Raw genomic sequence first — 15,776 nt, 5'->3', positions numbered from 1 at the left:
AGACAGAATTCCACACTTATAATTTGCAGGGAGGCTAATTTCCAAAGTCTTATCAATAATTTCATTCCAAGGTGAATCAATGATATAATACATTTCAGCAAGAGTCCAACGGGTTTTCTCAGATAGTAGAATATAAGAGTAATATAGGCCTTCTAATACAATTTTTTACGAGGGTGTAGATTCTACACTACCCTACGACCAAATATAACTTCTAGAATGTTCTTTAATTATGATATTTAAAACTTTTAGTCTTTATTTGAAAATTAAACACTTTAATATAATTATCTATTTAAGATTTTAGAAAATGGCTGTTTTATTTCCATGATTTTGTCTTGTTATACTTTTTTATAAAGTATAAATTAACCTGTCTGATTTAGGAGTTTGCGCCTCACACTTCCCAGCGAACTATTGTATGAGTATTTCATAGACTTTTTAATAACAGGACAATTTAAGATGACAGATTAGTATTTACATGGTTAAATATAAAACGGAGAACAGCGGGGTTATCTAAACACTTGCTGAATAAAACTCATGCAAAATTAAGTTCTGATGATAGTTTTTCAATGATATAAGCTTGAAAATTATAAAATTGTGAAGAAAAAAACTCTATAGCTGCGAAAAGTCTATGAAACACTTACACACATAGACTTTAGTAAATTTGAGCGTTTGTATGTTTTTAAAAACGAAGCTTTTCTATAATAAGGGTTTGTATGTATACATCTTATGAGTTTTTTTGTTTGAAAATTTGGGACACTGTAGTTAACTTTAAATATTTTACATTCGAAATTATTGCCTGAATAGAAAAATATTTTGGCGTAAACTTTATTTATACGTCTTGATCGATTCTATGTTTTTTATATTACTTGTTTTTACATTTTGTGTGTGTTTTCAGGGGGAAAAGAAAGGCATGACCAGTTCCTTTCACACACAGAACATTCACACACAAGAGAGAGACATAGGAAAGAGGAGGGTAGAGGCGCAGAGGAGAGACAAGGAAATATCTACAAGTATCAATACTATACACACAGGCATCAAATAAAATCATAAGAAAAACATTCAGTCATTTTTTGTGTGATAAAGAAAAACATATCTAAATAATATTTGTTTTTCTACTAATATTCTTAATTTGTTTACGGACATGTTTTGAAATCGACGTTTACAGGAGCTTTAAGATAGTTATTATATACCTAGTATCAAAAAAGCTTAATACATATCAATAGAAATTGTTAAATGAGATGATTTATAAAAGTGTACACGAGAATGATGAAAAAGTGCAGATTTTATATTTTAAGTTTGTGTTATTGTTGTTTTAAAGTGTAAAAAAGTTTTGTAACAAAAAGTGAGCTCATAACAACATAAAGTTCAGATTAGATTTTTTTTGTTTTATAAAATTTTTACAATTATATAATGTTGGGATATATAAAACTAATTTAAATACATCATATTTTAAAAGAAAGCCTTTTTAAAGTCAGAATGAATATTTCTAGTAATTTCTTATAGACAATTTTCCGTAGATGATAAAACGGAAATTAAATTACTACAGAATTGTCATAAATTACTTTTTTAATAGCCCATTTAGAGACCATTATTACTAATTGGTAAGATATAATTCCTAAAATTCATATTTACATTTCTGTGGAAATTTTAATTAGACCGTGGATATAGTGTTATATAACATAAGATATAATCTTTGACTGACTGAAAGGTAAAGCAACCCAACCACATTATTGGTTAGAATGTGTATGCGTATAAAAGGTACGAAAGGGTAGTTACTTTTACATTGTATTCATATTATAAGTCAGCTATAAATAGAGAGTTTAGTTTCTTTAAAAGCTTTTTTAAGAAAAATATATAGGTCGAAAATCTCGTCGCTTGTATTATGGGATGAGTCAGATGTTACTTAAATCTATATCTTTAGAAATTCTTTTTTAGATGAACAGATTATTGTGTCTAATTAACCATCTAGGGTGATAAACCTATTGTAGAAACGTCTAATAAACTATCTTGAAATTCGGTAGAAATTATGAAACCATAATAATTTTTTTTCACAAGTAAAAATTGTTTTTGAGATTACTCTTCCATTTCAAATTGATATTGAAATGTGAAAGTTTGTAAAAGGTTGGATGGTTCCAAAGATATAAAGCTGGATAGTAGATATATATGTATATAGATAGATGAAACATTCAATAGATAGACAAATCAAAATATTTTAGATCAGATTATCTAAATATTACCACTTTGTTACACATAGACATTTTTTATTTTGTTCAAATATTTGAAATTTTGAGTCTGGTCAATATTATTCCAAATACAAAATATTATGAAGAGTTACTTTTTTGGTTTATGATAAGTATGTACACAAATATACTTGTTGACTAAAATAGTAAATATACAGTTACACATAATCATATATAATTCAGATAGATTAACTCATAGATTATGGTAGGGAAAGAGAGAGAGAGTTTGGACAATTATGTCCATAGGTAGGATAGTAATAGCATCTAAATATTAATAATTTTAAATACCCTAATATTCATTTTTTAATTGCATTAAACAAATCATAAACATGTCAATTATTATAACTTTTGGCAGGTAATTTCAATAATCATTGAATAAGAATTAACTTTTGAAAGGCTAATAAGTAGTAATACACAAATTATATAGTAGCTGCGCCACTTCAAAGGGAGATATAGTGAAATGCTAGAGAAGACCATTTGTAAGTTGTTAATGAAAGATAATTATATTATGTGTAATAAATGTATCATAATACAGAATAAAACATGGACTAGAATTAGGAAAAACATATATTAGAACAGAGTTGGGTTCCTACAAAACCAAAATTTTTGATTTTCAATGCATAATTTCTGTTTTTTCAATGCTTATTTATGACAAGGCATTTACTTTTTCTTTACTTTCTTGTGCCTAACAAATCAATTTTATTCGCTGTACTAGAATTTGTGGATCATGTCAGTTTTACAGAGGATAAACTTTTCTTTTATCCAACATTTTGGTCCTATAGCCTAGATTAGCTTGTAATTAGATCATACAACCCAAACCAGGAAAAATTTGGACATTGCCATGACCATCTAATGTAGAAGTTTGAAACAGTTGGAGAAAGTGATTGGTTAAGTATCATTATGTTTGTTGTGTTTAGACTGTACATTGGTGAATTAGTGAGTCTTGGCTTTACAACGTTTCATTGTTACAAAAATTTCTTCCTTGGCATTGTCAGCTTGATATGAATATACTAAATGTTTCAGATTTAATAATCCTATCCTTGATAAATGGTCTCTATCTGTATTATATGCCATGCAAATAATTCATGATTAGAATCTAAATAGTTATCCTTCACCACTTCCTGGAACATGAGTTTGAAAAAAGTGAAATATCTCAAGTAGGGATGTAGAACATTTTATAGATAACAATTTACATATAAATAGTTCACTGTTACACATACTCTAATGAAGAAAACTTATAGTTTTATTTTGAGGTTCAAGTTTCCTTTTATGAATTATTTCAGAAAGACAAAAAGAAGTAAGTTTATAATATGCTCATCTAGAACATAAAATTTTCTGAATTGTAAAATGACAGTTTTCAAAACTTTTATTTGTGAAAATATCAATTGATATTTGTATCTTTTATTAGGTTTTGATATATGATTTCTTAGATGTGAGTAATTAGATCTTTTTTTCCAAAAATAACAAATTTTGCTTTATATATCAAATCTACAATTAAAAGAACCTCAAAAATCCTCTAAAATAAATAATATATTTTCAAAAACCAAGAGGTATGTGGTCCTTTAGAAAGTAAATTATGCTAGTTTCTCCAAGCTTTTTCATTTGGGGAGAGGAGGAAAAATTCAAAATTCAAAATTTGAGGGGGGAGTAATCTTAATATCATATAGGCAAGGACGTCCAAGCTTTTTAAATTTTGGGAGGGGGGGGGGGATAAAATTCAAATTTATTTTTTTTTGTGGGGGGTTAATCACAAGGGTGGGTCGATTTTGGGATTTCACATTCAATAGTAAGCATTGTCAAGGGTCCTGGGCCAATATAAAACCCTGTGAAACTTGAAATAGGTTTTTTAATCTAAAAACAACGGGCGTGGGGGGTATAAAATGTGCCCGCCCCCTTATAAAACCAAAAATTGAAGTTCCTTCTAACACAGGCATGTTGCATATCAAAATGACATCATTGAAATGCTGATTACAGATCTGAAAACTGCTTAGAAAAATATTGATTCAGTCTGAAATGATTTTCAAATAACCTACAAAAATGAAAATTTTTGACTAAATCAGCTGTTTTAAGGTACTTAATGAGATCTTATTCGAACAAGGAGCAATATTTTTCAAAACGGTTTTCAGATTAATAATCAGCATTTCAATGAGGTCAATTTGATATGCAACATGCCTGTGTTTAAAGGAATTTAAATTTTTGGTTTTATAAGGGGGTGGGCACTTTTTATACCCCCCGCGCGCCGGCAGCCATAAGAGCCAAGTCACTTTTGAAACTTGAATGGGAATTCCACAACTTATGATAACAGTAAAATCTTAAAAAAGGGGGAAATGGACCTACCCTACTAATCACCCATTTATCCACTACCCCCCCCCCCCCCCATTGGACATCCTTGAAATTATAAATATATGGATAAAGACAAAATTTAATTAACTTCATTTCAAATATGATTATTTAAAATAGATATTAGATAAACCATTTATTATTTACCATGTGATGTGGAGTCACCATAGTTTTAGCAGTCTGCTTTAGCATTATTTGAAAATAGGTAACTTTGATTCTGGCCGTGATTGTAGCTTTGGCTGTAAATACCCTAAAAATCAAAAATGCTTTTGTCAGGAGCTGGAGCTGCCGAAAATATTGCTCTTGCCTTGCTCTACTGGTAACACAGCTACCATATATCTAAGACAGGCCTGTATATTAATCAAAATGTCAACTTTTTGATGTAATATGTATAAACTAAGAAGCAGTTATGGCACTAAATTTAATTCTATACTTTACATCATCTATGCAGTCTTGACTATTCATTTTTTTATTGTTATTTAATCCTGCACTGTTTAAAGAATCCTTTCTTTATCTAAATCTAGTGTAAGATTTTCTTTATTTTTCTGAATTCCAGTTTTCTGTAATGTAATCTTCAATACTGCGCTACCCAAGAACAAAATGGACCTTGTTAATTGATTTTATTGAAAGTGAAATTTCTCCTACGCATCTTAACCTTACATTTTGTGATTAAATTAGGCATCTCAAGGAGACATAGAAAAAATGGAGATATAGAAAAGAAATTATATAGCAACTTAAGTTAAGCATAGAACATTATTTTGAATAAAGAGTTAAATTGATATTTCTTATGCCAAAGTTATTCCTTATTAAACAAATGATTATAAATTAAGCTATTTTCAACAAGCTACAAATAAAAGCTCTTTTAAAATTTTTTCCATAACGATAACAAACAAACATTATTTATAAAAACAGCTATTTACTACTTGATTCAACTAAAAATTGAGAGAAAGAAAAATATTTTTTTAGATATTTGTTTAAATAAATAATGTAAAGCTCTAAATTGTTTTGACCTTACAATTTAGACCTGCAATATAGATATCTAAAGGACAATATTTCTCAAAATAATGTTTAGAATTGTGAAATTTGCAAGGATTAATACCACTTGGGTGTAATCATTGAAAGATGAAAAAAGGTATGGCTGGTATTCCCAGTTTTATTTTTGGGTGGTGTTGCCATCTCCCTCACAAATAGACCACAAACCAAAAATCTAAAACTTAGTAATTTTTTTCCTGAAAAATTAAAGTATTTCTTAACATTATGCATAATGTCTTCTGTTGTTGAAAAATCTTTACATTATAAACTGTATGATTTCTATCAATTCTGTTATAATAATTGTTTTAAAGTTATTACCCTTGAGCATGTAAACCAATTTTAAAGCTTTTATTAAAAGTTTTTAAGGCAAATACTTAACATATAAATTAATCCTCATAAAATAAATGTAATATTAGTTTGAAATTTTTTAGAGTATACACTCACATATTTACAAATTAATATTTTTGTTGCAAAAATAATAGAATTAGCAAATATTGGAATTGTTGCTGCCCTTCAATTAAATTTCATGCCAGCTGTTAATATCAATTAATTAAGAAGCAATTTAAAAAAAGAGAACAACATCTCCAGAGCTTAGCTAATAATTAAATTCAGTAAGGAACAAGAATGATTTTTTCAATTAATTGTAAGAATTTCAAAGGAAAATGAAAATAATAAATATGGAAGTTAGATTTTAATTTGTACCAGAAGGTAGGTTTAGAAAATAAACTTTTTTAATACATTTCTTTTTCCTAAGGATGTATTAATAGAATAACCCTGTATTATAGAAAAGCCAAGCTTCTAAAATTCCTTAATTTTCTTGTCTAAAAAGTGCATCTATGGAAAATTATTCTTATTTAACTTTTTCTCATTTGTTCCTGCATTAAGCTTTATAATTAACTTATGAACTATTGTTATATCAAAACATTATAAAAAACTCAATTATATTTTTTTAAATTATGATTAACCAACTCAGTACAGATAGATTATATTAGATTGGTTTACTTTTCAAATTTTCTTGAATGTAAATTTATGATTTTATTTTATTGCAGATTTTATCATCAACTTTTGCAAGACAATATCTCATAAAGAAACAAAGCAGAAGTTTTGATTGGTTCTTAACCATTGTTACTGCCATTAACCTTTAAATATCATATGTTGTGTTTTTGGACCAAACTACTAATATATATCCAATTCAAACTTCAATCTGTTATTTTCTGATTGCCTCAAATTTGAAATTATATTTCCTCATTGGTTGAAGACAATCTACAGTTGGCTTGTGATTGGCGGATGGTTTGGTGGATGGTCTGGATTGGCGAATCACCACGCCCCGGAATCTACCAGTCCTGTAGAACGGTAAGTTATTTTTAAATAAATATAGCAAATCCCAAAAGTATATGTAGTGTAAAGGTTTTAGGCAAAGAATTTGATTAGAAATTCAGGTATAGGACAATTATTAAAGATTAGCCAAAACAAAATTCCTTCATTGGTATACTTAAATAACATAAGACATTTGACCTTTTTCTCACACTCTAGCAAATAACTTTGTATGCAACAGGATAAGACCATAATCAATATTAGAATCTTAAAGTGCCTTTACATGTTCTTCAATAGTGTACATGTTTAGATTGTTGTTGTGTTGTAAGTGACATGCGTGGGGATGATACCAGGCAATGAATGGAAAGAGGAATGCAACAACAAGCATATCATTACAAAAACACCAGGTAATTCTAATATTTTCAGTGTATCAAAAGTTTTTCTTTGTTTTACCTTACTCTAAATTGATTTAAATAGGTATAAATAAAGATTGTAAAGACTCTTATTTACAATAGAACTTGGATTAAAATCAGGGTAATGGAAGTTTACTTGAATTAATCTTCTATAATTGTACTTTTAGTTACAAAATGTGATTTTTTACTCTGAAAATTGTTATCTTGTCTTTTTTTGCTTTGTGTAATTTGATTCATTATTAATCAAATTCAACCATTTTTATTCAAATCTTTAAAGTTTTGATAAATATTTTGATAATTGATGAACTTTTTTGATTTCCAAGTGTCCACCTCAAAATTGACATAAGTATTGATTATTTTTTTCATAAAAAGATGTATAATGTTACATAATCTTAGTAATTGCAGTTCTTACTACATTATAGACATACAAGATTAGATTCTTAAAAATTTGTTTTAAGTTTCTGTTCAATAAGCAATTATTGAGTTTTATTGTAACATCAAGAGTGCTAATTACTTAATTAATAATAGTGTGATGGAAAGTTTATAAATAAAAGAAAAATAGATTTATACTCTAAAGTGAAGGCAGAAGTTAGATAGACTCTCATTTTAAATATAAAAAAAAACATAAGCCTGAAAAAGCTTTTTACTATTCTCATGTTTGCCAATCTATGTTTATAAAGCTAATTTTGACTTGAATTTTTATACTTTAGTCTTTTTTTTAATAGCGCATTTCTTTCATTCTATTGCCCTGTAAAATCCTTGAATCAAAACCCAATAAAAGTATCATATCTATTTCATCAAGATATGTTATGTAAATGAATGTGACTCTATAGTTGTTATCTTTAATGTGTACTACTTATCCCAAACTTGTGAATCTGACATATCTGGACAAAAGAGAGAGACACTTTAGTGTTCTTTCAAGTTTACAAAAAAGTCAATGTTTAAAAGCTATCACAAACAAAATTTATACTTCTCCAAGTCTTCTTTGTAATTCTATTAATATTTTGTTTTGCATTTCATTTGCCTATTAGATAGATTTTTATTTTGTTTTTATCATAATAAAAAAACTTAAAGTAATATTATCGATTGATAAAAAACTTTGTTGATTTGTAGTAACACCAATGTCCTGTCCAGTTTATTGAGACAGTGTAAGAATATGTAAATTGCTTAAATGCATATGTTCTTACTTTCAATTATATTAGTTGCTTCAATACTAGTCTCTAGTGGAGGGAGATAGAGGCCAGAAAAATAGGCCAAAACCAATTACATTTTTAAAGCTTCTCTGAAAAGTACAACCTTTTTGGGCAAACAATACTAGCGACTTCGCCTCTATCCTCTAAGGCTTTGCCCCAAGAGGAAATAAAAAAAATTGGAGATGCAACCACTAATTTCAAGCTGATTTAAAGAATTGGAGATGCAACCACTAATTTCAAGCTGATTTAAAGAATTGGAGATGCAACCACTAATTTCAAACTGATTTTTTTTAAATTGAGGGAATTTTTTTTATTTTTTGGGGCCAAGAAAATAGCCTAAAACAAACACAGGACCAGTAGGTATATTATCTGAAGAGTAGAATCCAATCAGTTCAGTTGTTACCGAGATCTTAAGGGACGGACGGAGTGGCATCATTCTACTTTATATTATATTTCATCAATGAATTCTTAGGTTAGGAATTACAAAGGCTGTTTCGAAATTGTTTGGGATTGTTGATAATGTGGCTATGTCACATTAGATAACAACCTAATAGGTTAATTTATAGTTACTTGTAAACTATTTATAAAACAAGATATCTTTTAACCATAGGTTGAAAAAGATTTTGACTTTTAAATATAAATATGAAACAAACAGAAACTTTTAGCAATACATAAATGTACTCCTTTATCCCTGAGTACCCATATAGATATCTGCAGTAAAAGATCTTCGATTTTTCATTTTAAAACCAAATTAAACCCTCCTTTGGTTTTTGTATAGCAGTTCAGTTTCATATAAAAAAAAATATTATAGAATTTTTAACATAATCACCAATATTATTAACTACATATTACAGATTACTAAAGTTTTTATTTACTTATCAATAAAAAATTCTTTGACATATATATTCATTGATTCAAAGTAAAAAATCATACCAAAAATTTTCTGATGAAGGAAATTTTTTCCAGATTGATTTCATGAGAAAAGTATGAAATTAAAAATGTGATTCTGAAGGGGGGAGGTCTATTTTTCTGGTCCTTATGACTGAAACAAATTGTGCTGTTATTTATTCTAGGCATAATTTGACCTAGTCCTCCCTCAGTAAAAACTTAATCCAGGAAATCGGCCTTTTTCTCATAAAAGACAGTATAGGGAAACATATTTTGACAATAATAGAACAGTTAAGGCAAAAAATCAAAACTCTTCTTATCAAATTTAGACAAAGATAAACAGGCTACTTTTTTCTGTTTGTTTATTTAAGTATATATTTAAGTGTACATGGTTTAGATGGTTGATTTTAATGACAAGGTTTAGTTATCATGTTACTAAAAAACAGACAAAAATAGATGTATGATATGACAATAGAAAAAAAAGATCCCATTATATAAATTGCCCCTATTAAGGGGCGTTGCCACGAAAGGGACTATACCAAAATTATTAAGGTTTTTTTGTCTGAAGCTTAAGATTTCAATTACTACTGAATTGATTAATTTCTCTTTTTAGGGAAGCTTCACAAGGCTATAGGATATTTTATTTTTAGATTTAAGCATTCTGGATGGTATTAGGCTATATTTTCTCGCCTTCTTATCATGGTAGATGTAAGGGCAATAAAAAAAATTTGCTCGATTATCACTCTAAGATTTTGTCTAAAAATAAGTTATAATTTGAAACTATCAAAAAATTTTAAGTAAAAAGTAACAAATAATAATTAACAGTTTTAAACAATATTATTTCCCTAGCAAAGCTTTAAAATGACCTTTAACATGGATAAAATTAGAAATATGCACTTTTTTGCTATTTTTTCCCCATAATATAACACCCTATCCTATTATATCTCTAAAGAAGTTAGAATGTATAAAGTTTTGTTGTGATGGCCATTATGACACAACTTTTCACATGTTCAGTGTAAATATTTAGCAATCACAATATTTTCAAGCAATTTATTTTTAAGTGTAGAAAAGAATTGCGACAAAGAATTTTGACTGTCAACTTTCCTTTAACTGTCTGTAATGCGAGTCCTATTTTTCAAAATTAATTTTATTTGTGTACAATTATTTTGAATGCCAATTTAAAACCTATTTGATTAAATGGCAAGCCTTTTGTGGCTATCGAATGATTCTAGAGTATTCAGTCCTTCATGGCATAACTTTAAAGTTGCTGGCTAGAAATATCTCTAATTCGATTGTGATAATGACTAATAATGATTTCTAGGAATAGCTCTGTGTTAAGTTTCTTCTTTAATACTGTTCCCAAGGGCTTATAATAAGAAGGTAGCCAGCTAAATCTGCAAAAGAACCTGTTTTTTTTAGTTTTAAACAAATTTTATTTTCTTTAAATCAGAAAAAGATAGACATATATTTTTTCTGTGGTAAAAATATTCAAATAACTAAAGCGATTTTGTAATCATTTTAAACACAAAGTAGGCAAATAGTATTGTATCAAAAATCAACATAGGAAAAAACTACCAATGTGATATTATGTAAATGATCAATTTTTAATTATGTGGAATTGATAAAACATCTGATAAGAAGGCTCTTTCCTTAAAGGTTGTGAGAACTCATAGTTCACAAATTTGTTCAATTTATACTCATTACCCAAGTAACTATTTTTGAGAAGTTTATTTATGTTTTATTCCATTTATTTATGTTCTATTCTAATGAAAATAAAAATTATACATATGATAGCGTAAGACAAGAGTCATAACGTAATTAACATAATAGATTTACACTAGAGTAGGTATTCGGTATTAAAATGAATGTTTGATATTATATTGACGTTAGCTTTTTCATATTTATATTTTCAGCACCTAAATAATGATTCCACAGGGTTCTGTAATAAATTGCTAAATTAGTAAAATCACAGTGTGGAAATCTTTCGCTTTGGTTGCGTGATAGCAAAACTTTACAACAATTTAAAGTAAATAATTAAACTTTTTTGGCATTGGTGTTGGGTGCCAAGGGGGGGGGAGTAATGAAGGGTGGTTGGGCTTTAAAAAGGGATAGGAAAAGGTTATCAAAGATTATTTTCAAAATACCTTTTTTAGGTTTAGGAACAGAAAAAATAAATAATAGATATCTTTTTGGTTATATATTAGTTAAGTTTAAATGGCATAAATCTGTGGATGACCTATTGCACTATTTTTTCGGGACAATGTGCTGTTTATTAAACAGGTCCCCAAAGTTTTATAATCACGTTTTTTTTATAAGTTGGTTTAACATTTTAATAAATTTTTATTGGTAGGTTTATAAAATTGAATGTCCATATGTTTCAACAACTATTTGTAATCTACAGAAGGGGTAATTTTGTGTATTAACAATAGGGTGTATATCAAATAGTCAGCCATTGTCTTATCCCTTTAGATTACTGAATTTTTCCCATAACCCTTCTTCCTTTCCCTGGTTGGTTTATGCGAGTCTGTGTGGTGCTTACACTCTGAGTCTGTGTGGTGCTTACACTCTGAGTCTGTGTGGTGCTTACACTCTAAGTCTGTGTGGTGCTTACACTCTGAGTCTGTGTGGTGCTTACACTATGAGTCTGTGTGGTGCTTACACTCTGAGTCTGTGTGGTGCTTACACTCTGAGTCTGTGTGGTGCTTACACTCTGAGTCTGTGTGGTGCTTACACTCTGAGTCTGTGTGGTGCTTACACTCTAAGTCTGTGTGGTGCTTACACTCTGAGTCTGTGTGGTGCTTACACTATGAGTCTGTGTGGTGCTTACACTCTGAGTCTGTGTGGTGCTTACACTCTGAGTCTGTGTTGTGCTTACACTCTGAGTCTGTGTGGTGCTTACACTCTGAGTCTGTGTCGTGCTAACACTCTGAGTCTGTGTGGTGCTTACACTCTGAGTCTGTTTGGTGCTTACACTCTGAGTCTGTGTGGTGCTTACACTCTGAGTCTGTGTGGTGCTTACACTCTGAGTCTGTGTCGTGCTAACACTCTGAGTCTGTGTGGTGCTTACACTCTGAGTCTGTGTGGTGCTTACACTCTGAGTCTGTGTGGTGCTTACACTCTGAGTCTGTTTGGTGCTTACACTCTGAGTCTGTGTGGTGCTTACACTCTGAGTCTGTGTGGTGCTTACACTCTGAGTCTGTATCGTGCTTACACTCTGAGTCTGTGTGGTGCTTACACTCTGAGTCTGTGTGGGGCTTACACTCTGAGTCTGTGTGGTGCTTACACTCTGCATAATCAAGCACAAGTGTTGTGCACACATCCAGGGATACATATTTGCAAGAAAATTTATAACTCCTCTCTTTGCATTCATAGAAACTCTTTTCTAACCTTTCCTTCCTTTAAAGCCTTATCATTGTGGACTATTTCATTCTAGTTTTCTAATTAACATTTTTATTTGAAAAGTTGGTATTCTCACAAAAAGTAAACATCTTACTTTAACTATGTAAAGACATATTTATCATTACAGTTCTAATCTAACTTTATGGCACTTATAATTTAACCTGAATGTCAATTTCTCTTTAAGTTTAACTTTACACTAACAAAAACTTTACTATTTAATTTTGTAATTTCTTACTTTTTAACATGTAAAAAGCATATATTGCAAGTTAGGTTAAATTTTAAATTCCTTTATTTTTCCTGTGAATTTGATAATGCTGGATCTTAATTCTAGGTGTCAAATTCATATTACCAGCATCAAATCTTTATGACATCTTTCTCCCAACAAATATATGAGAGTTTGAGTTAGACAGTTGAAAGAGTACAAAATTTAAATTTTATCTAAAAGGAAAATGTAGCATTTGAATGAGTATTACTTTTTTTTTACTTTGACAAATATGTCATTCCTTTACAAATGAAAGTTAGGGCAAGACTGGACACTAGGAGAAAACATCTTCTGGCCAGATATTTATATTTTTACTTGTTGTAGCACTGATACTTAATAATTATGGTATGTCTTTATATCAAAGTGTCAAATTCAATGCCTTTCATTTAATGAAAGGCAAGAAGAATGTGTCCCTTTAATTTTTTTTCTATAGCAATTAATCCCAATTAAAATGATATAGGTACCAAAACTTTATCACACTAAAAAGAAGTTAAGTTTCTGTTGTAAAATTAAATTTCATGATATCATTTTCATACTTTTTTAATATATTTCTACACAAATAATTTTAATTTTTCTCTATGCTAAGTTTTATGATTGGGATACATTTAGAGTATTTTGACAGATATTTTAAATTTCCATGCTTTACTTTTGACACTTCAGATTTCATGCTTTTTTTAAGAATTTCATTTCAGCTAAAATATTTTTATGAAATTAAGTAGCATACACGGCAGAATAATCTTGAATTTTGAATGACATTTATTATATTTTTAAAAGCATTTAAAATCATAAAATTTACAAATCTATGATTATTTTGAAAATTTTGGTTTTATGCAAAATAATCAAAATAAATAAATAAATATTTATTTTAGTGGACAGCCATTGGACTGCTGTAGACAGGTTGCCAGACCCTGGGCAGTCAAGATGGCATCACATGAACCCCTGGCCAGATCCGTCTGGCAACCACATCTGTTCAAACAAGGCAGAAAGAGAAGACGACATTGGAACAGACAAATCAATAGGTAGAAAATTTCAATTTTATATATAATTTAAGAAGCAGGATGTCTTTTAGTTGTCTCGGTCAAGCCTAATACTTTTACCAATTAAGATGTGCGATTTGAGGATGTTGTATTCGTGAATTCATATAAACCCATTTTGTATAATACAATAAATGGTAGCATTACAAGGGTACAATAAAAAAGATACAACCACACTGAAACTTTTAAAAAGGACTTATTGAACTTTTAAATCAAATTAATCATTCTCGTAATATCTTCCATTCCTCCAAAAATAATTATTTATGGTCACCTAGGAGAGTGTTACTACAATCTGCGTTCAGCCGCACCCAGCTGGCACCATCCTACTACAGCACCCAGCTGTCACCATCCTACAGCCGCACCCAGCTGGTACCATCCTACGGCAGCACCCAGCTGGCACCGTTCTACTGCTGCCAACGTGGCTGCTTCAAACAATGTACAATGGGGACAAGAGACAAGGGAATCTGTATTGAAACGGAGGGTGCACACTGGACACAAGTTGCTGATGAGTGGAGACTGGAATATGCTCGTCAACATCGAGTTGGATACTCCCACCAAGAGTATTCAGTCCTTACAAAGTGGTCCAATAACACAACAAAATGCTCAAGGTTTGTTTTAAAAAATTTACTAATATAATCATGATTGATCCATTGTGTAACTAGGGCGCTCGTCAGACTGTCACATTGAGAAATTATAAAGAAAAATCCATATTAGGTATTTAGCAATTTTGTTTTGAAATTTTTCTAGTTTTTTTATATGATTTATTTTATTATTTTAGGTTCTGTAAAATCCCTAGTAACTGTGCCTAGCCTGCCATCTAGTGATAAAAACATAAACCATTCCAATCAGCACACACCACCACCCCCACCTTCCCCACCCTACCGACACAACTCCCCAAGCCCTAGTTTTAGTTCTATAGAAAGCTCTCATAGTGATTTTACACAATCAACAAATAATGATTTAGTTAGCCCCTCTTTACTAACAAATAAAAATAGTGAACCATCAACCCTCAACGCTAACCACCCTATGCCATCACCCACCTGCACCCGCCACACAGCTGCAACACAACCCCCCTGTACCCCACCCCGGCACAAGAAGACAACCAATCAAAAATGTTCATGTAGGCCGAGTAGTGATGAAAGCGTGGGGTGGTGCGGCATCAAGCAATGCTGCCTCGCCCCAGGTTTTTCCTTGCCCCAGGCAATCAGTTGGCAATCAGTGTCGCAACTGCCTTGCAATAGCCTCGCTCAAGCCTTCTACAGCGAGGTTAAATCGTGGAGACGGACTAATAATATTTTAACGCGGGCTGTGCGCTTATTCCTCTACTTTCTTGTGTTCCTTCTGCTTAGGTCAGAGGGCTGCTTACTAAAAAAAATAGTTTTCACTCATGTAGATAGTTAAGTAGGGGGGGGGGGGGGGAGAGTATATTATTTCAAGCATTCAGTCAATGGTAATAAATTAAATCACTGTAAATATAAAGATGTACATTTCATTCATTTACTTAAGGTACCTTCATTTCTTGAAACAATATGTGAATGAAAAATTTACTAAACCTAGCCAAATTGAATTGAATTTAGGGTATTATGGATTTTTCTTTAATGACCCAGCTGTAACCTTCTACCAAAATCAATATTTCTTTCAATCAGCTGTTTTTGGGAGGCTTG

At 30.3% G+C, this 15,776-nt stretch overlaps 1 protein-coding gene across 9 annotated transcripts in view; it reads left to right on the top strand.

The window, feature by feature from the left end:
• Positions 1 to 890: 890 nt before the first annotated feature.
• Positions 891 to 15,776, top strand: part of LOC145305665 (uncharacterized) — a 111,987-nt gene continuing 97,101 nt past the window's right edge. For all 9 annotated transcript variants that reach the window (XM_080147378.1, XM_080147377.1, XM_080147373.1 and 6 more), the window contains exons 1-6: positions 891 to 1,028; positions 6,659 to 6,962; positions 7,234 to 7,330; positions 13,948 to 14,097; positions 14,388 to 14,720; positions 14,891 to 15,461. In XM_080147378.1, the coding sequence (XP_080003504.1) occupies positions 7,267 to 7,330; positions 13,948 to 14,097; positions 14,388 to 14,720; positions 14,891 to 15,461 (1,118 nt within the window). In that variant the 5' untranslated portion in view covers positions 891 to 1,028; positions 6,659 to 6,962; positions 7,234 to 7,266. The remainder of the gene's footprint in view (positions 1,029 to 6,658; positions 6,963 to 7,233; positions 7,331 to 13,947; positions 14,098 to 14,387; positions 14,721 to 14,890; positions 15,462 to 15,776) is intronic.

This window comes from Acartia tonsa, chromosome 14, assembly GCF_053477335.1.
Source record: "Acartia tonsa isolate MP-2025a chromosome 14, ASM5347733v1, whole genome shotgun sequence".
Taxonomy (NCBI): domain Eukaryota; kingdom Metazoa; phylum Arthropoda; class Copepoda; order Calanoida; family Acartiidae; genus Acartia; species Acartia tonsa.
The sequence above is the reverse complement of the archived record's forward strand: the minus strand, read 5'-3'. Positions and strand labels throughout refer to the sequence as shown.